This window comes from Podarcis gaigeae, assembly GCF_964106915.1.
Source record: "Podarcis gaigeae genome assembly, chromosome: 6".
NCBI lineage: Eukaryota > Metazoa > Chordata > Lepidosauria > Squamata > Lacertidae > Podarcis > Podarcis gaigeae.
Window position 1 is genome coordinate 95,040,927 of NC_139682.1, and position 21,878 is coordinate 95,062,804.

At 47.3% G+C, this 21,878-nt stretch overlaps 1 protein-coding gene and 1 long non-coding RNA gene across 3 annotated transcripts in view; both read left to right on the forward strand.

Moving 5' to 3' along the window:
* The window catches only part of LOC310846893, a 417,489-nt gene that overhangs the window by 357,908 nt on the left and 37,703 nt on the right, over positions 1-21,878 (forward strand). The window lies entirely within an intron of this gene.
* ASTN1 (astrotactin 1) overlaps positions 1-21,878 on the forward strand; it is a 210,753-nt gene that overhangs the window by 151,172 nt on the left and 37,703 nt on the right. For both annotated transcript variants that reach the window (XM_083743756.1, XM_083743757.1), the window contains exons 9-14: positions 64-138; positions 1,532-1,669; positions 4,591-4,741; positions 11,037-11,203; positions 13,393-13,587; positions 14,349-14,476. In XM_083743756.1, coding sequence (XP_083599882.1) covers positions 64-138; positions 1,532-1,669; positions 4,591-4,741; positions 11,037-11,203; positions 13,393-13,587; positions 14,349-14,476 — 854 coding nt within the window. The remainder of the gene's footprint in view (positions 1-63; positions 139-1,531; positions 1,670-4,590; positions 4,742-11,036; positions 11,204-13,392; positions 13,588-14,348; positions 14,477-21,878) is intronic.

Genomic DNA, 21,878 nt, shown 5'->3' on the forward strand with positions numbered 1-21,878 from the left:
CTACCTATCTGTAACAGAAAGAAAGAAAGCTTTCATGGTTTCTGTGGTTTTGTTTTTCTCCAGGCCATGGCCATATACCATATTCCAACGTGGATTTGATTTGGTGCTGGGAGAACAACCTTCTGACAAGATATTCAGGTAAGGTTTTTTTCCAATGCAGCCAGAGTGACCAATCATCTATATTATCCCTCCTTGTTCTCTGCTGTTCTTTCTCCCTTTCCTGCCTCAGCATATAGTAGGGAAATGCCAGCTAGAGTAGCACCAAATATTCACAAGTGAATATTTTCAGCATGAAAGGGGCGAGCTACTGGGGAGAGAAAAAACACGTCTGACAAAGCCACTCCCGATCTCCGGAGGGGGGGGTGCGGGCTCACGCCCCCAGCCACAGCCATCAGTAGGGATTCCCTACTGATTATTATTCATATCCAGCGGCGGCCGCCAATGGGCTTCCGCTAGGGGGCAGGGCTTCCCAGGGGCACTTAAGGTCAGGGAAGCCCAGGCTCACCCCTTTCCTCTTCTGCAGCAGCCGCGGTTTCCCACCCTCCCTCCCTTTAGGTGCGTGCTTGGTCTTTGCTATGGGCTTCGGCTGGTCGCCGCATGGGGCCTGGTAGGAGTTTTTCCATTTGGCTAATTGGCTGATTTTGGAAGCCACTTGGTTTTTTCGCCTACCTCGTAGCAAACGTCACAACTACCTGGTTTTGGCGGTTAGGCATTGGCTGGGGTATTGTTATGCAAATGAGGATGGGGGGGAGGATCGCCATCACCTCCCCCAATGCTTGGAGGGTAGTTCGTTAAAGGACTCCGGGGAGCGACGCCTCGTCCGAAACCTACGGAGGCTAGGGCCTAAAGCGCGCTCCCGAGCGGTAACCCCTGGGGGAGTGCCTACGGATGTGCATCTCGGGGGCTCCCCCTGTTGGTGCTTAACCCTCCCCGGTTAGACCGGATAGACTGTTAGGGCCAATGCCTAAGGCCAATACCGCTCTTACCTGTAATCAATAAAGTTGTGGCCATTTTCGCCCATCAAACTTAATTCTGTGGTCTGGTGTCTTTATTTACTCCAACTGTGGGAGGGGGCGGGTATTGCCACGCAATCCTCTCTCCTTGTGCACACAACCACACAGCCCTATTTGGCAACACCGTTTATGTCTTGAAACCCAACTTCTTCCTATGAACTGTGACTTTTCTGCTTAACCAATCAGATATGGCTAGGAGGTGACATAGCTGAATGCAGCAAAGCTAGCTCAGAGTGAATCCAGGCATTGGCCCTTCAACCACAGATGCTGTCGGCAGAGACTTCCAGGCAGAAGTGTTCCTCAGCACCTCTTCCTGGAGATATTTAACTCTAGATGCCAGTCACTGAACAGGGAACATTACACAAGCAAAGCAAGTGTCCTGCCAACTGAGTCATAACCTGCTAGAGAATTGCATCTAGATTCATGTCCGCAATGAATGCTTCTTCTTCTGTTTTTTGGGGGGGTTTTTTTGCATTCTTGGGCCACGTATCCAACTGGTTTCCTCTCTCTGAATCCAGATTCACCTATACTCTTGGGGAAGGGATGTGGCTACCGTTGAGCAAGAGCTTTGTCATCCCACCTGCTGAACTGGCCATCAACCCATCAGCCAAGTGCAAAACAGACATGACAGTGATGGAGGATGCTGTGGAGGTCAGGTATGTGCTTGTTCTAAGCTTGAGAACGATCAAAGGGTCACTCAGGTTTCAGGAAGCCGTTTCCCCACCCTAGTGGCTGCTACGATTTCTTCCTCTCTGCACTCTAATGCTTAGAGCTCTCTCCCAGGAAACCTGAGTGGCTCCACTTCTCTCTCTTCCTCTTCCCTGGAGACACCTCTGGTACAGGACAGCAGCCCAGGGCACGTTCGGCAGACGGCACACTTACCATTTGGGCAACAGATTGAGACCTATTTCTCTTTTACTAAGGACTACCGCCCCTGCTTGCATTACTTGCCAGCCCCACCAACCCTGCCATACTCCTCTGGTCATGCTAAACCCTCTCTTTTTACAGCTCAGCCAAGCCTCCTCTCCCTTTATGCATCACCCTCCAAAAACCTGCAGCAGGCCAGGGGGCAGGGCAGAGGAAAGGGGGAGAGGCTTTACTTGCCTGCAAAAGGAAATAAGTGGGGCAGGGTGAGGAGCAGAGGACAAATGAACCCCACCGCACTCATCCACCCCTGCTTCTGCTGGAGTGATGCCAGCTTGGCTGTTGCACCCTTCTCATGCCGCCTTCCCCAGATCCAAGTCTTGCCGGGCTCGTGCGAAGCTGGAACTGAAGGGTGCACAGTTGCCGCGTCCCCGCAGCACCCTTGCAAGGCTCAGATTTGGGGAGGGCAGCACGAGAAGAAGAAGAAGAGGAGTTTGGATTTGATATCCCGCTTTATCACTACCTGAAGGAGTCTCAAAGCGGCTAACATTCTCCTTTCCCTTCCTCCCCCACAACAAACACTCTGTGAGGTGAGTGGGGCTGAGAAACTTCAGAGAAGTGTGACTGGCCCAAGGTCACCCAGCAGCTGCATGTGGCGGAGCGGAGAATCGAACCCGGTTCACCAGATTATGAGTCTACCGCTCTGAACCATTACTCCACACTGGCTCTCCTGTCTTCCAGAGAAGGGTGCAAGAGGCAAGTGCCCCTCGCCAGCAAAGGCAAGGCTAGGGCATGGCTGCCCACTCTCCCAGCAGCCTTGCAAGGCTGGGATCCAGAGAGGGTGTGCCTCCTACACCCCCATGCAGGGGAGAGCGCAGCCAGCCAACAGCACCTGGTGGGTGCAGAGCAGGCACCCCCATTCCAGTGCCTCCAATACAACCTGGCCCTGTGCTCCTCTCCATGAGCTGTGGTTCCTCCAACCCCGGGAGAGGAGCTCTGGGATGTGTCACACTGGGGGTGCCTGCTTCACACCCCTTCCAGAAGCCATGGTCGGGGCCCCTCGGGCAACCATATGCTGCACCACTGAAACAAGGAAGCCTGAATTTTTAAATGCGTCCTTTCCCCTCTCCACCCTACAGCAGCAGTGGAAAGAAACCCCTTTCCCACCTTCGTTTCCTCACCACCCCACGAAGAGAGAGAAAGAAGATTGCCTTGTGAAATGCAGGCTTTTCTCTCTCCTTCCTCCAGTCGTGCCCACAGTGGTAGACGGACAAAAGGGATGCTCCCTTTCCTTGGCTCCTCTCTCTACCCACCTCCAGTGGCAGCAGCAAGAGGGGGGGTGCAGGAAAGCTTGCAAAGCCCTCCCTGCTAAGGCGTGTTGAATGTGTCAATTTTCAAATTCCCCAAAAGGAAGGGTGCTAAAAAATTGTGACATGACTTGGGAAGTCAAAAGATATTTTGGTTAAATTTATATAATTTAGCTTTGCGTGGTAAGTAAAATGTGTGTAAAATTGCATATAAATCATTAAAAATCATTGCCAAGTACTTGCAGTTATGTCATAAATTAATATTATTGTAAATTGTTGTTGTTGTTTGTTGTTGTTGTTGTTGTTGTTATTTAGCATTACCTGACATTCCCAGAAGGTAAAATTAAAATTCTTTGGTTTTCTGAAAGCTTCTTCTTCGATCGCAATCTTACCAAGCTAAATCTTGTCCAATCACAAAACTAATAGCAGATTTGAATTCCTCAAAACCCAAAACATATTTTTAAGACCCCTCACTGAAGAAATTTGCAAAAATTGAGTTCCAGCCCGTAAAATGATAAGCCCTTCCCTGGCTCCCTCAGGTTTTGGTTTCTGCCTCCTCACTCATGTACCTGTCCACCTCTTTGCCCAAACCACGGCCCCTTCCCTTTTCAGCTGAGCTGCACCAGGGCCAGTCACTGAGGATCCAGCAGGGCAGGCTGGAGAAGTTCCCCTGCGGCACATGTGCTGTGCTGCTGCTTGCCTCCTCACGTTCCACATGCCCAAATGGTGACATTGGTGTGCCAGTAGAGCAGGGGGGCTGCTGGGGACCCTGCCTTGCCCTGGATGTTCCTCTGCAGCTCACCTGTGAGCTGGCCGCTCCCCACAATGCTCACCTGGGCTCACCTGCCTGGGATGCCCACCTGATCCATCATCATGCTGCAGTCTACATGGCCACCTATCTCCACCCACACAAACTGCAGCATGACTATGCATGCACACAAATTAACAAAAATAAATACAAATATATAAAATAAAATAAACGGGCATGGTGCATTAAAACACCTATCCCCCATGCAAATGGGGCATTGCCTGTACTAAGAAATTGGTACTTAATTAGTAGTTAATGCCTACTACATTAATTGGTTGTATTCCAGTTTTCAAGCTACCGATGGTCTGCAGAAATGGTCACCTGCACACCACCACAAAGAACTCACATCATCTGCATCTACCCTGTCTCTGTGCTCAGTCATCCTTTAGCAGAGACACACAGCTCCATGTATTAAGCCACTTTAATACTCTCCTGCTAAGCATAGTAGGTCTTCCAGATGTTGTTGGCAAATGGCCAGGGATGATGGGATTTGTAGTCCAGCATCATCTGCTCTAAAGCTCATAGAACACTCATGTGCTGCAACAAATAGTAATATTAAAACAATGAATATTAACAATAGTATTTTTCTCCCTTGCAGGGAAGAACTGATGACTTCCTCCTCTTTTGACAACCTGGAAGTTCTTCTGGATTCATTTGGGCCAGTTCGGGACTGCTCCAAGGACAATGGTGGCTGCAGCAAGAACTTCCGCTGCATTGCAGATCGGAAATTGGATTCTACGGGTTGTATGGTTCGTGTACTTTTTATTGAGAGGGATGCAGCTGCCTCTTGGGAAAGTGGGATTGCAAAGATAAATGTCTGTTTGCACACATGGTTTATTTGGGGTTTCAAAGTATTTGTTTGGCGTATTAGAAACCAGAGCAATACGTTTGGCACCAGATTGGCTGCAGGAGTTGCTGGAAGGATGTATTGAAAGTGCCATTCATCCAGTCATCTTAGGGACTCCACTCCGGATTTGTGTAGGGTTTAATCCTTAGCCTTTTCTTCTCCCGAAGAAATCCCACAAGGCAGCGGACAAAGCCCCATATGTTTGTATTATCTTTCGGCTCTGTGGCTGTTCTTTGTCTCCCGTCTCCTACAGTTTCCCTATTTTATGCCCACCTTCCCCCTTATGCAAGACAAATATAGACTTGACACACTGCCTTGGCCACACCTGGTAGGAAGCTGGCATAACACTTGACTTCCTAATGAGTACGATGCACACTCTTTCTGTATGTTACACGCTCTTGCAACTACAAGTTTGCCGCCTTCACACTTCAGTTTTTTAGGAATACACGTAAAACATCTTTGATGTACATTTGTGTATTTTTTAATGTGTGAAGAAGTCCTTCGATGAATTAGCGTGGGTGCCAAAGGGAATGGATTAGTCATACTCTTTGTTGGTACAATCTACTCAGTAGCTATTTAAATATTATCAAAATTCCCCTGGAGCTGCGGAGATGGTATTCTTTCTAATAAGTGAATGTGGAAGAGACAGGGTTGGGTGAGCCACCAAAACCTGAGGACACAATAAACAACCTAGGTAAGTGGGAGCTCCATTTTCTACTTGAGTGGTGTGTTGCCTGCCCCAGCTGCTCCATTGAGCAAGTGCTTTTGCACATGAAAACCCAGCGTTCAGGGTGTTGAGGTTGGGATGTGGGCCGAGGAGTTGTCTGCTCTGCCAGGTGTTTTGGTGAGAGGTAGGACTCCTCCCCCTGGAGTGAAGAAGAAAAGCTTTAGTAGGCCCTGCCTGTTCCTTCCACTAGGAGGAGTCATTCGTAAGAGGAATGTCATCAATCATTCCCCATAAACAGAAATTCACAGCAAGACATTTTTCTGGTCCTTGCTCTTTTTATCTCAATTTCTATCATGCCCTGTGAGACAAGACTCAAGAGTAAGTTGAAATAAACAAACCACAAAAATGGAAGAACTCCCATTTCGAAAGCTAGCCAGGAATGTGCTTTTGCAAACTTCCCAGCTGAAAAGTTCAGAAAGTATTAGGGTGCAACCTCTGTATGCATCCTTATTGTTCAAATTTGGACAAATGATTCTGCGGTCAAGAATATGCACTAAGTTATTATTAGAGATGAGCAGAGCGTATATGAAGCCCTTTGAATGCTCTCAAGCTCTGTGCAGATGCTTACCATTATTTCTTGACAGCTGCACGAGAAACAGAAATTCAGCAGGTGTGACTTACCTTACAGGTACTCTTCTGTGCCTTCCAGAGCTTCAGAAGCCTCTGATGGCAAGGGAGGCAGCAACACTCATATCAAGCTACTTCATTGTATTGTGTTATTGTTCTTAGCTAACTTGTAATAAGTTGCCTTGAAAATAAATTTTATAAATGATTATAATACAAACAAACAAAAACAAATAAATATAAGGCCAAATTTCATAGGCCACAGTCAGTAGTGACTTGATCTGTGGAGGACTCTGGCCTGAGACAGGTTTCCTTTTTTAAATTCCTTGTCCCCTGGAAGCTGAATGTACCACATTATGCATTAGCTGGGAGAGATTATGTGCACCCGTCGGAACAAGAAAGCCTTTCCTTAACTACCATGAAACCACAGAAAGTTCATGTGCACCTATGATTAGTGGGAGAACGTCTGGCTGAGAATGTGGTGGGTAGGTTCCATGCAGGCTTGGGCCCTGGCATCCCTATATTTATAAGGGAAGCTCCCACATGGGGTCGGGTCCTGACAACTTAATTCTCTGTCTCCAGAGTCCACTCCTCCTGCTGCCGCCACCACTGTCTATCTACCAGCCCCCATTGCTCTGGAGGAGATGCTTGCTAACTGTTCTGTGGCAGATGTTCCCTTCCTCCACCTCCCCACCTGCTCTCACGCCCCCACAGCCCATTTCACTGCACCCTTTTGCACAAGGACTCCCAGGAGAGATAGGTGGAAAGCAATCCATCTGCTTCAAACTGCGCCCGTGAAGCTGCTGCACATGTCCCGTTGCTAATGCTCTTCCTCTGCACTGGGAGAGGCGTTGTGCCAAAGTCGGATGTGCGATGAATTGGGGGGGGGGGATCAGCAGGTGGAACACTTTCTGCACAGAGATATCTGAAATGACTGCTGACAGGGCCACTGCTGACAGCAGCAGCAGGAGCAGAAGGAGTGAGTAAGGGAGTGAAGGAGGGGAAGAGAATGTCCCCATTTAATTCCACCTCCTCTGGCTTCACATCTTCAGGACATTTAATACATAGGTATGAATAAAATTGTGAAACACATAAAAACACAGTTCATTCACTTACAACAAAACATACAATATGATGATCCGTATATAAGATAAATCCACAAATAAAAACCTTCAGCAATTAATATAATCTCTTAAAGCAGCAGCAAAAAGTCCTTAAATGGATTAATGTCTGTTTTGCAATTCTGACACATATAATAAGAGGCCCACAAGGACTTATAAGTTTCCTGGTCTTGCTTTCCATCTCATAAATGCACAAAGGTGGTAAATTTTGCCACCACGGCCAAATGTTCTTTACAGTTAGTGCAACTTGAAAACAGCATACTTTGAGACATATTTTTTGCTGTTGTCAAAAGCACGGGTGAGAATTTTGCAGTGTCCAATTGTTCTTGCACACCACATGCTTAACTGCATGTCATTCCCCATTTAAAGAGCAAATCTAATTTGCTTTCATATCATTGCTGACTTCATGGCCTCTTCTCACATTTTGGTTTCACTCCCCTTTTATTCCTCAAAGACTGTTTTCAAACCTGTTTCTTGTTTGGGATACTTGTCTGCAATGGCAAATGTGCAATTTTTTGCTTTAGGTAAAAAAAAAAAAAGACAAACATTTGCAGTACCCTAATCATAGGAGGCGGGGACGCGGGTGGCGCTCTGGGTTAAACCACAGAGCCTAGGACTTGCCGATCAGAAGATCGGGGTGAGCTCCCATTGCTCGGTCCCTGCTCCTGCCAACCTAGCAGTTCGAAAGCACATGAAAGTGCAAGTAGATAAATAGGTACCGCTCCAGCGGGAAGGTAAACGGTGTTTCTGTGCGCTGCTCTGGTTCGCCAGAAGTGGCTTAGTCATGCTGGCCACATGATCCAGAAGCTGTACGCTGGCTCCCTCGGCCAGTAAAGCAAGATGAGCACTGCAACCCCAGAATCGGCCACGACTGGACCTAATGGTCAGGGGTCCCTTTACCTTTAATCATAGGAGGCAGAGTCTGAAAGGTTGTATCGCAGTTACAACTCCCAGGAAGCCAAACCCACGTATTCCCTCACAAAAACACACACCATATCCTTGAAGGTGCTATTATCCTTGCTGATCAAGGCTTGCCTTGTCTGTGGGCCACTAATGCAGACTCAATGGTTTCAGAATACGCAAGCGGAACTTCTTATAACTTAACACCCTCAGGGGAGGGCCAAGGCTCAGTGGCAGGCTGCAGAGCAAAAGGCCACAGGGTACAATTCCTGACATCTCCAGGTTGGAGTGGGAAGGCTCCCTGTCCAAAACCCTGAACAGCCACTGCCAGTCAGGATAGAATAAGACTCAGCTAGATGGAGCAGCCATGTGACTCCATCAGCATAAGGCAGCTTCTGGTGTGCTGGAGGTATTAGTATGATATAGAACAAGGCATCTGGTATATACATCCTTGTAATCATCCTTGTGATCAGAATAGAAGGGACGCGGGTGGCGCTGTGGGTTAAACCACCGAGCCTAGGACTTGCTGATCAGAAGGTCGGCGGTTCGAATCCCCATGATGGGGTGAGCTCCCGTTGCTCAGTCCCAGCTCCTGCCAACCTAGCAGTTCGAAAGCACGTCAAAGTGCAAGTAGATAAATAGGTACCGCTCTGGCGGGAAGGTAAACGGCGTTTCCATGCTCTGCTCTGGTTCGCCAGAAGCAGCTTACTCATGCAGTAGCCTGACCCGGAAGCTGTACGCCGGCTCCCTCGGCCAGTAAAGCGAGATGAGCGCTGCAACCCCAGAGTCGGTCACAACTGGACCTAATGGTCAGGGGTCCCTTTACCTTTTTAAACAGAATAGTTGATGTGCACTTTGCACAAGTTTTAAACGTTATTTCCATCTGAAGAAAATGATGAGGCGATGGGGAAGCAGCAGGGCGTGGCAACAAAGCAGAAGAGCATGTAATGGGGTGACCCCAACAGTGTAGTATCCAACACCCGAGCGTTGCAGATGCTGTAGTGTAGCAAACACATGATTTGCTGCTGAATGGTGCAGGTTACAAGGGAAAGTGCAGGGAGTGTCGCACTGAGGCACCGTTGCCTTTTTATTGCTTATGCTACACGAATTTGAGATACAATCCACTAGCAAATACCTGCCCCTGGTCCATGTAAAAGAGTGGGAGCTACACAAGAGTATGACAGCAAATGGGTCCTGCTAATGGCCACAAAGGAGTCAAATCAATTTGAGGGAGGGAGGCGCACGCACGCGCACACACGTACCTCACTTGCGCACCCACTCCCAACTTGCTTGCACATCTGGTCAGACAGATGGGAAGCCAATGAGATGGGGATGGGTGCTGGGCAGGATCCCCAGGCTCCTCATTTGCCTGTTTGCCATCATCCTGAACATCTGGGCTTGCTCATCAAGTGCCAGCATCATAAAAACACCTAAAGTGCTCTTGTGCTTCAGCATTCCAGCTGGCACTGGAGGGGGAAGTGCGACATGGGGCAGGATGAGAGCCTAGTGAGCCCACAGGGGGCCGTTTGTTTTGGAAATTGCAGAATTAGTGTCAGCAAGCAACCTGTGACTTGTTGTGTGAGCTTCAGTCACCAGGACTGTGAGGGGGAAATCATTTCAGGAACAAATCCTCTGTTAACACCTCATGAGCCAAAATACATGAAGAAGGATAGAGAGCAGCTCATGACTCTTTCCACTGTGTGCCTCAAAGAGCTCCATTTGAAATAAGAACCTTCTTGACAGTATATTCCCAGAGCTTGGATAGCTCTTTAACTCACTGCATTCCAAGTTGTTCTTGTGTTCCGTATCTCAATCCAAAAACTGAAACGAATTGGAAAGCCTAGGGAAACAGTCCCTGGATATCTGGGGGCTCCTGATTCAATTGTTTAGATGTAGCACCATGACCATTTTCTCAAGTAACCAGAGATGGATTCAGTTCAGAGTTCTCTGCAAGCACATTGTTCGCCTAAAAACAACTGAAGTCAGTTAAAGGTTCAACTCTCTCATCAGTCTGCAGATGCAGAATCCCTGCAGGAACATGAGTCCATCCTGAATCCAGCTGTGTGTGTGTGTGTGTGTGTGTGTGTGTGTGTGTGTACGTGCGCGTGCACACACACAGATACCTCCTCACATCTAGCACATCCAATAGTTCCCGGGTAACTAGGAAGAAAGCAGTAGCCTGGATGAGGGTGATGATGAATGGGGTGATTGCCTATTCACCCACCAAATAGAGGAGCACTTCCTCTGGACTGCACAAGGGCTAAGGAAGACACAGTGCCCAAGTTAGAGGAGATAGGAAGACTTAGCAAGAAGAAGAAGTGTTAAAACAGTTGAAGTGAGAAATAATGGAACAGAGCAAGCTACTCAGTCACATCAAATGAGAGAAAAGGGCCAATAGTTGCAGGTATTATTACAAAGATGAAAGCGATGAGATTTTACAACTGAGATTAGGAATGTAACACTAAGGTTATGAGCCTGGAGTGTGAATGGTATTGTGGAATTATCTAGTAGAAAGAATGGGGGAGAGGAGGAGCAGGAGGAAGGGTGGGGGGAAGCAGAATCGGTTCCAAGAAATGAGAATCAAGGAAATAGCAGAGATGGCACTGCAGATCTTGCCACTGATTCAAACAAAAGAGAGATGGTGGGGTTCTAATTGAGTTTTTCTCACTAAATATGGTGCCTTGAACTGCCCAGATGGGAGATGCAGCGAAGTTTGTTTTTGTACAGTTGTTGTTGGAAGGCAGCCAGCGGAGGTGTGATTATGCTGTTGCGTGCCATTAACACAATTTTGTGTCGAGCGAAGCAGAAAACAAAAGCTCTGCAATCTCCCACCTCCTGTGTGTGGCTAAGCTGGTTTGTGCTGTTGTGCTTTCTTGTCATGCTAGTGTCCGCCTGGTCTCAGCCCCATGAAAGATGGCACTGGCTGCTACGATCGCCACATTGGTGTGGACTGTTCGGACGGATTCAATGGTGGTTGCGAGCAGCTCTGCCTGCAGCAGATGGTGCCTTTGCCAGAAGATCCTGTTCTATACAATATCCTTATGTTCTGTGGGTGAGTTCCACAAACGTCTTTAGTAGCTTCCAGGAATGTGGAACATCTTTTGTTGAACTTTATATTTGTGTGTTTGTAAGTCTGGCTGTGTTTATTTTTCTTTTCTCAGTATTAAGTGCACCATTTATAACTGCTATGCTGCTAATCTACACTTCAAACTCCCTTTGTAGCACTCAGTTACTCCTGGATTTCTCTTCAAAGCAATAAGCTAGTGGTTATTCCATAGTAGCGCTGAGCATCCAAAGTAGCTCTGAGTAACATGTCTCATTAGCACAAAATTTTTCACTTCTACAACAGGGCTTTCCCCCTCTCCTCTCCTGGCATGCTCCCTAAATCTCTTCTGGGTCTCCCCCAACCCTCCAGGGCAGATATGGGGAGGGCATGGGGTGCACACAGGAGGAAGAGAGGGGAAGAGTCCCATTGCACAAGAGGAAATCCTTGTCCTGATGGGGCACATTAGTTGGCTACTGCCCATAGTCCTTAATTAAGAAGTTGAAATAATGATAATGTGGTAGCATTACACCTTGCTGTGCAGAGTGTGTTCATTTGGTGAAATAACTGAATCTTGCAATGGCAGAGAAGGCTGGGTCACACCTTAAATATGCTGGGATCTCCTTGGAAGAATTCCCAGGAATTGGGAAGAGCCTGTTTCCCTCTTTCCATTCTGTTCACTGTGCCCCATGTTCTGCCATAAATGCAGGAAAAATCCTAATTTTTTCTAAGAATGAATTGACAAATATTGCCTATGTCCCTTCTTGCAGGCTACTGATGTGCCTAGGTGCAATGATCAAGAAAACAGGGGGATCTCACTGAGGGTATACCATTGTGTAGAGCAGGGCTTCCCAAACTTCGGTCCCCAGCTCTTTTTGAACTACAACTCCCATCATTCCTAGCTAGAGGACTAGTGGTCAGGGATGATGGGGGTTGTAGTCCAAAAGCAGCTGGAGACCCAAGTTTGGGAAGCCGTGGTCTAGAGGGTTCCTTTTCCTGCTGTGATTCGATCAAAGTTGAAGCATGTTGAGATCCTGCAAGGGGGGGCAAGAGACGTGGCCTGAAAAACAGCAAATTGTGAAAGCTCCATGGCCTGAACAAAATTCAGAAATTTAATAAATTAGAAGAATGGTGCTTGCTAATTTATCAGCACTGCTCTGGAAATTAGATTTAGTAATATGGAATGCCAAAATCCAGGAGAATAGTTGGGAGGAGTAATTTCATACGTATCCTTTACCTGTAAAGTTCTGAGATGAGTGGGTTGTTTTCTGTCTGTCTGAGGTATGGGAGTGACTCCCTCAGTCAGAGAGGCTGGAGAGGGTTATAAATAACACCTCATTAGGATGCGTCATTTTAGGAGGTGAAATTTATTCACTGAGGGGTCTTTTAAATATGGTTTATGGTGTGAGGAATTCAAATTTGCTATTATGTGATTGGACAACATTTAGCTTGGTAAGTCTATGTTTGATTAACAAGCAAATAAACACACACTTTATTTACAGAGCAAAACTAAATTATATAAATTTAACCAAAATTCCCAAGTCATGTTACGACTTTTTAGCTCCTTTCATTTTTTTGGAATTTGAAAGTCGAAAAATTTGACACACCCTAATACATCATGCATTACTTTCCTAAAGTTTTCTCAACATTTCATAGTAGACAGTTTGCCCACATCTATCAATCTTTCCAATGCAACATGCTGGAAAAGCTGTGATTGAGTGTTTTGGTGTGCATTCTAAGTTTCATTCTCACTTCACATGAGGCAAAAGTGAGGTCCATATGAACTGATCATGCATCTTAGGACCAGTGCTTTTTTCTGGGGGTATTCAAGGGTACGCAGTAATGGGACCTTTTTTCTAGAAGAAAAGCACTGGTTGGGACATGCCCTGGTATCATCTGCCTCATGCAGGAGTTTCCTAGCACACAAGTCAGTGTGGAAATGGTTTTCTGGAGACATACTGCTGAGTTAGACCTATAGTGTTAACCTTTCTCACTCTCTAGCTGAATAGCATGATTTCATTTCTGAGATCGTCAGAGAGATCCTCCGACACAGTGTCTCACCACAGCATTGCAGCAGCAAATTACTTGTGCATGGGTTCTTCTATTGTCGAAAGTACGCTTCCAGAGCCAGGCAAGTTCCCTTATACAGCTCTCACAGCAAGATGTAACCGTGTCCCTTGCATTCCCTCCCACGGCAGATGCATCGAAGATTACAAGCTAGGCATAGATGGACGGTCATGCCAGTTAATCTCGGAGTCGTGTCCGGAGGGTGGCGACTGTGAAGAGAGCCGAGAGCTGCCCATGAACCAAACTCTCTTTGGGGAGATGTTCTATGGTTACAACAATCAAACTCGGGAGGTTGCACCTGGGCAGGTGCTGAAGGGGACCTTCAGGTGATGGATAAAGGCTTGCTGTTCTTTTAGCTGCCTATGCAGCAGTATCTGTGTGTGTTGTGCTTTTACAGTATCCGCAAAACTGCAAAAGAGGCTGCCTCTCAGTTCTTAGAATTTGCAGCTTCACAAAGGAGAGGGGAGTGAGAGAAGAGAGGGGTGGGAGGAAGGCAAATGTAGCAAGATGTGTGTATTAGCCAGAGCAGGGCAGTTGCCCATAATTAGAGAAGCTTCTGGAGGAGTTCTGATGGGCAGAATAAGGATGGAGGCTGCGTATAAGAAACGTTTTAAGGAAAGAACAATTTCCAGCGGAGAAGCAGAAGCAGGGATGCTTAACCTCCCACCCCCATCTGCGTCTCTGCTCTAGCTGTTCTTCCTCAAGCATTGACACCACCACAAAAGAGGAGCTCATCTTCAATCAGAGAGCAGTCGGCAGTGCAGAGTTTTGCCCACTTGTTTGCAGGATGACGTATTCATGGCCTGCTCATTGCTGGTAGTGGCAATTCTCTTGGGATGGTGTAAGGTGGTGGCAGTGAGGTCAACGTGGCCCTGGAGGTGTGCGTGCACCAACCTCACCCATCCCTGTAAATGGAGTGTTGGCTCTGCCAGGAGGACACCACTGGCATTTCTGAGAGCTGGTTTGACAAGGGTTGCTTCATCCATGCTCTTGCAGAGAGGGCTGCACTTCTCTTCTCTGTGTCTTTTGAACCAACCTTTCCTGTTGTTTTGCAGATTCTGAACTTGTCTCTCTTGGGTTTTTCCAGACAGAACAACTTTGCCCGTGGTTTGGAGCAGCAGTTGCCAGATGGGTTGGTGTTGGCCACTGTTCCGCTAGAGAACCAGTGCCAAGAGGAGCTCTCTGAGCCTACCCCTGACCCAGATTTCCTTACCGGTGAGTAATCCCAGTCAGAGTTCTTCCGTGTCCATCCAGCCTCTTGTCTAGTCTCAAAAGCTGCACAGGGGAGTATCAAGTTACTTCTTAAAATTTTGTTGTGGGCAATTTTGAGAATAGTGCAGGTGAGAAAGGTAGCAAAACATAATAACTGCATCAGAAATGCCTCTGAGAAATTTTATTTCATTGCTTTTTCCCTTTGGACACCCTTTTCTTGAAGCAGGTAATATGGATAAGTGTAAGGGCAATATGATTTGAGTGGGTGTTCAGTGGGTATGTAGGAGAGAGATTCTATGCTTTTTTTGCTGATTGCATAAAACTTCAATAAAATGTAAATAATTAAAGAAACTGCACTGCAGATGGTGCATGAGAAAGGAAATAGTTTGATTCCTGCTGGCTGATCATAAGGGTTTTTTGTTTGTTTGTTGTTTTAAATAGGAAATAAATGCTTGATTTTATTTACCAGTCTAAGCAGATCAGGCGTTACTCTGAATGTGCATGAGGGAGCAGAGGTGCTGAGTAAGGAGGTCCTCTGTTTTTTCCATAATCACTTCAGAGACGAGATAGTCACTTTAATGTGGTCAGGACCTGAATGTGCCGAAGTAAATAGCAATTCAAAGGTACCAGGGCCTTCTCTGTTCTTCCAGGTACTCCGGAGGGGGCCTGTGTCAACCTCAAAGCCTAGATACAGGTGGTGACCATTTTGTGTAGGTCCTGTTGATGTGTGACCACCACCACACAGGTCCTTTTGGACCTGGAAGAGGGCAGGAAGGGGTATAACGAGGATGGGGTGGGCTTATGCATGCTCTGCCAATGTGCACGGGGGCCAGGAACAGAACCCCCACCTATGCTGAAATGCAACACTCCTAAGGAGAGGGAACCTGTTAACTGCATGGAAATCTGTTGCTTCTACAAAGGCTGTAAGAGCCATAGGACCAAGGGGAGTTCAGATGGTCTGACTTGTTGTAAGGTGGCTCCCTATGTTCCATGTGGTGGTTGCCTTGTAACTTGCAGGCTGGACCTGAAGTTTGAGTGGACTGGCAGCCTAATTCTCCCTATTCCAGTTTTGCTAGCAGTCACAGGTCCATTCCATCCCATTTTGTCACATTTTTTTGAAATATCATACTGAAAGTGCACATTTCAATTCTACACATTTTGAGCACACTTTTTATATGAAATGCACATTTTTCAGTGCTTTCCCCCCATAATATAAATGTTTTGTATGCATAAAATATGTGAAGAGCAGTCCAGAATCTGTAGAAGTGCATAAACTGACTGAGAGTTGTGTTCAGATTTACAGGCAAGTGTTCATCCATAAGTTCATTTGTGCTGCGTCTTTAGGCACTGGTCGGGGGTTTAAAGCACTGTATCTGAGTGGGGGGTTTTGTTTTTTGGTCCCAGCACTTGCCCCATGAAAACCACATTTTACCACTGAATCCGAGCAGATCTGACCATGACAAGGGACTGATGTCAATATCCCCCACTTTCAAATCACCTTCCTTGTGCTCAGTTGAGAAAACAAGGTCCAGAGATTGAGGCTTTCAGCACCCTTTTCCCTCTGCAGAGGTAGGGAACATATTAGGATGGTCCACCCTTGTAGGCTGATGGACCCAATAGGCTTCCAGATGGCTCTGGTGGATTTTCTGGCTGATACTACTGGTGCTCCTGTTGAAGCCCTGGCCGACCTCTGGAACATCCAAATGGTTTATGCCGTTGACAGGATCGCCCCTGAGCTCCTCTCCCACTTGGTGGAGCCTGCTAGGCTCCCTGTTACACTCCAGGGCTTAGGGCAAGGAAACAAGCTTGGAGACTGCTCAAACATGAGTGGTGGGAAACTTCAGTCGAATGCAATCAAATGCTGGTAAGGTGCAATAATCAAGGTTATCTAGTGGCATTGAAGGCACCAAAGAAGGCATACTTTGCTTCCTCCATTGCATCCTCGTTGTGCCTTCTGGCAGAGCTTTTCAAGGTAGTGCAGGGCCTGTTACAGTCTGGCCCAAAGGAGGTTGCAGAACTGACAGTAGCTTGCTGTGACTTGCTTGCAAAGCATTTTGAGGATAGAATCGCTCGCATCCGCTGGGATCACAACCTCATTGTTAAAACAGTTGAATCTCAAGGGGTGTCCAGAGCACTTTGTAGTCTTGTTGTGTTGGATGAATCATAGAATCATAGAATTGTAACGTTGGAAAGGATCCTAAGGGTTATCTAGTCCAACCCCCTGCAATGAAGGAATCTCAGCTGAGTTTCAGTTTGTAAGGCTTGAGATGTAGACAAGGTGCTTGGGTCAGTCAGAGCGACCACTTGTTCTCTGGACCCTTGCACCTCTTGGCTGATAAAAACTACCAAGGAACCAACAGCTGGGTAGGCCAGGGAGGTGATTAAAGCCAAGTGGGGGACGCGGGTGGCGCTGTGGTCTAAACCACAGAGCCTGGGGCTTGCCGATCGGAAGGTGTGTGGTTCGAATTCCCGCAACGGGGTGAGCTCCCATTTCTCGGTCCCTGCTCCTGCCAACCTAGCAGTTCGAAAGCACGTCAAGGTGCAAGTAGATAAATAGGTACCGCTCCGACAGGAAGGTAAACGGCGCTTCCGTGCGCTGCTCTGGTTCGCCAGAAGCGGCTTAGTCATGCTGGCCACATGACCCGGAAACTGTCTGCGGACAAATGCCAGCTCCTTTGGCCTATAGAGTGAGATGAGCGTGCAACCCCAGAGTCGTCCGTGACTGGACCTAATGGTCAGGGGTCCCTTTACCTTTACCAAGTGGGGGTAGACCCTGCCTGCTTGAAGGAGCCAGTGGTAAAACCACTCCTCAAGAAGCATTATGTATTTTGTGCTCTCATTTTTATGTTGTGAACTGCCCTGTGATCTTTGATTGAAAGGTGGCATATAATAATAATAATAATAATAATAATAATAATAATAATAATAATAATAATAATTTCATGTACCATCTTTTTCAGGTGCAATAATACCTTATCTCCTATCATGTTCCTCTATCTGTAGAAGTGGTTCAGTCAGGGCTCACTGCTTCAAAAACAACTGCCGCTACAAATTAGTAGGAATGAGATAATGAAATGAACTGGAGCAAGAACAGTGCAATAAGATCTTGCTCCTGGGGAAGGCAGCACTTGAAGTCCCATAGGATGTACTGTAATGAAGGCTTTGTTTCTGCGCATGATTTCGGGGCTTTACCTCCCCCATCCTGCTGGTGGGTGTGCATATGTAGTAGACCAGGTACTGAAGGAGTCAGTGCTTCTGGAGAACGTAGGGGATAGCTGCAGAAGGTGTGACATTCGGCTGCTTTAGAGGAGAGGCTGAGCTGTTTTATGGGTGAGGGCCAGAGGGGGGCTCTGTGGAATGAATGTGGTGGCTCCCCATTCAACATCGGCTCGAGGGACAGAGCATTGCCACTCACCATCCAGCCCTTTTCTCCTCCCTTGCAGCTGGCATTCAGAAGCTCCTGAGTGCCTATGCCCACACCCCTTGGCATGGGTTGAGGCTGTGCCTGTCCCTTGGGAGCCCATGAGAAATGCCCAGCCTGCTGTGTGTGGAAGACAGCTCATTAAAAACACAATTAGTGGAGAAATTAACTTGGTGGGGCCATGCCTTTGGGACAGGCCTCTTAGGAAAAGTGGGGGGGGGGGGCAGAGAGTAGGAGAGAGTAGGGGGGAGGCTTGTTATCTTCAGAAGTAGAGACTGGGCTGCAGAAAAGAAACAAGCACAAGCAAGCTCCTTTCAAGTTGTATTTTTAATTACCGAAGAGTTGCTGACCCACAGACCTTCCTTTAGTATAATTAGTGCTTCTCTTCCACCTCCACACCTTCCAGCCTCTCGCACTGCCTCCCGCTCACCCCTGTTCCCGCTCCTGCCCCACACCTGCCTCTGTATCTCTTGCAGTCTGAAGCAACATTTAATTAGGCATATTCTTGAATTAAGTGCTTTAACCAGTTTGGCTGCTTGAAAGCAACTGGGCTGCCGTTGCCCAGGAAATTGGGTGAAGGTGAACGGCCGTTATGTAGCACATTAATTGCTTTGCTCGCCCAGGAAAGGAGGTTTGTTAAGTCCAAAAGGTAAGCATTCTCCCAGGGGAGCAGCAGGGGGGGAAAGCATAACAGCCAACTAAAGAGGACTCACAGTGAGATACAGAAATCAGATTTGAGAATGCTGCCGTTTTTAATGAACCGTGGGGGCCTCACTTGTGCTTTTTTTCTGATGGTACTCACTGGTTCACAGTACCAGCACATTCCCACCACCACAGAGATGCTCAGCCACATGGAGAGCCAACAAAGGCATGAGCAAAGCCCCAGTGGAGCCTGACTGCTGTCGTCACACCCCCAGGGCTGTCTGGGGTGCACGAGTCCCACTCCCAGAAGAGCGTGAGAGTGAGTGGCACGCAATGTGTGTCATACTTCCCCCGCCGTGCCCTGTGCCCTGCTGCTGGCTGTGTGTGCCCTGGTTGCCTAGCTGACCACACTTGTGATGGACGGGGCGGGAGCCGTCAGTGAGTACTGGCACCTTTTCTTTCCTAGAAAAAAAGGCAATGAGCATCACTCTGAGAAACCCAAGAACTGCAAGTCAGGTTCTAGGGCACTGCAGGTTCTATGTGCTCTAGACCCATTCAGTTTTATTATTGTGTTTGTTTGTTTGTTTGTTTGTTTGTTTGTTTGTTTGTTTGTCCCCAGCCACCCTGAGTGGCTTCCAACCAAGTACTAAAATACAGTGGTCTGTTAAACATTAAAAGCTTCCCTAAACAGGACTGCCTTCAGATGTCTTCTAAAAGTCTGGTAGTTGTTCTTCTCTTTGACATCTGGTGGGAGGGCGTTCCACAGGGCAGGTGCCACTACCGAGAAGGCCCTCTGTGCGCTAGACCCATTCAAATGGAAAACATGTGTGCATGTCTCCAGATCCAGCAGCTTCACAGAGGGAGCATTTATGGAGGGAGACAGGCATAAGGAGCAGTAGCAGAGAAGAGGCAGGGAATGGGTTAAAAATGGCCACAGCTTTTAATTGGTAATAGTCAATGGGGAGCTGGCACAGCATGGGGCAAGAATCCACCCACTGATGGAAGACATCACTCATGATCTGTTAGGTAAAGGTAAAGGGACCCCTGACCATTAGGTCCAGTCGTGACTGACTCCGGGGCTGCGGCCCTCATCTCGCTTTATTGGCCGAGGGAGCCGGCGTACAACTTCTGGGTCATGTGGCCAGCATGACTAAGCCACTTCTGGCGAACCAGAGCAGCACACGGAAATGCTGTTTACCTTCCCACCGGAGCGGTACCTATTTATCTACTTGCACTTTGATGTGCTTTTGAACTGCTAGGTTGGCAGGAGCAGGGACCGAGCAACGGGAGCTCACCCCGTCGTGGGGATTCGAACCGCCAACCTTCTGATCAGCAAGTCCTAGGCTCTGTGGTTTAACCCACAGCGCCACCCACATCCCTTTTAGCCTGCCCCTAAGAGATCGCTTTCTGAAGCCTTTGTTCACATAAGCAAGCAGGCACACCCTGGCAGAAATGGTTTGGTTTCTTTTGAGTGACAATAGTGCACAGAGTGGCCCTATAAGTGCTGGTTAGGGGGGTGGAGAGGAAAAAAGAGTTAGATAAAATCACTATAAATTGTTGTGGTTTTTCAGACGTTTAATCTGAAATCGAGCTGGGTTTGAATTTGTTGGTGTCTCTGGTAACTTCTCTCTCTTCCATCATGGATGTTGGCAAATCGGATTTTAAAAAGGCAAAATAATATTAGAATTGGAGCTGTCAAAAAAGCGTAAGGGAAACTGTTTTAATGCTCAGGAAGCTAGCAAAGTTTTTGCAGATTTTTTATATTACGGATGTATGCTCTTTATTATTTTATTAATACTCTTGCTGAATGTTGTAGCCATTGGATAGAAAAATAAATTTATATATAATAATTGGTTTAAACCCAGCTCTGCTATGAGGAAGGCAAAAACCACACAATCCCAGGCCAATTTGGGCCCTGTGTAAAATTCCTCCTCAGCCCCATTAATGAGAAACCAGCATCCAAGGCGAGCTGGTGGGTGGGCAAGTCATGGGGGCAGGAGCACCGGTGAAGGAGCAGACTGGGCTCCTGTTTATCCACAGATCAAAGGAGAGTAAGTCTTCACTCTGGTCTGGAAGTCCACCCTGGGAGCCAGCCTAGGCTGCTGATTGGCTCTCAGAGCTGGCCTAGCTCCTGCTCTGCAGTGATGCCGCCAACCTGGAAATCAAACAACACTCTGCTGCCTGCCATGCCAGGAGCGCAATCTGGCCTGCCACAGAGATGTCAGCATGCTTGGACTTCATATAGTTGCTGGATATAGTTGAATATGAATTAGGTGAGCCCCAAGAGTGGTTTTTGACCGAAGACCAATTTATACATTTGGCACAATCACAGTTGGGGGAATTCTGAGCAGAGGCGGTGTGCTTATGTCCAAGCTTATATCTGAAAGGTCCAGCTCCCATATATGAACCGGCCTGGGAAGAGGGCCTTCTCGTGGCTACTCCCAGACTCTGGAACTCCCTCCCTGGAGAAGCTAGACTGGCTCCCTCCTTGTTGCCCTTCCTCAGGCAGGTGAAGACCTGCTTGTTCCAGTGGGCTTTTGGGAGCTGATTGCTTTTAATGAAAGGGCTGGTGCTGTGCTGTTTTTGTTGCAGTTATTGGTATGGTTTTAATAGATTTTATGCAAGTCTATGGTTTAAGTTCTATCAATGTTTAATAGTTGTTTAATTATTCCCAGCCCCGTATGTATTTAGCTGTTCATATTTTGTATTAAGTCCTTGTTGGGGGAAAAGACTGGGTATAAATAAATATACTATACTGGTTACAGATAGGTAGCCGTGTTGGTCTGCCATAGTCAAAACAAAAGAAATTCCTTCCAGTAGCACCTTAAAGACTCGTGCATGCACACGAAAGCTCATACCAAGAACTAACTTAGTTGGTCTTTAAGGTGCTACTGGAAGGAATTTTTTTTGTTTATACTATACTGGGTATAAATAAATATAAATATATTGATGCATTCTAAATACTTCATTATTGATGGGCAGCAGGGAGGGTGACATCCCTGTCCATCAAAAAGCAGCTGCCTTCTCAGCAAGCTAGAACGAAGTCTTCTTGGCATGCTTATTTCCTAATGGAAGTGGTGTGGGGCATTTTAAACTTGTAAATCTCCACCCCGGACAGTCTAGGGGGAAAGCTTTACTTCTTGTTTCTGCTGAATGTGCAAACCAAATCACACAATGGGGCCAAACCTAGAATCATAGAATCATAGAGTTGGAAGAGACCCCAAGGGCCATCGAGTCCAACCCCCTGCCAAGCAGGAAACACCATCAGAGCACTCCTGACATATGGAGTTGTCAAGCCTCTGCTTAAAGACCTCCAAAGAAGGAGACTCCACCACACTCCTT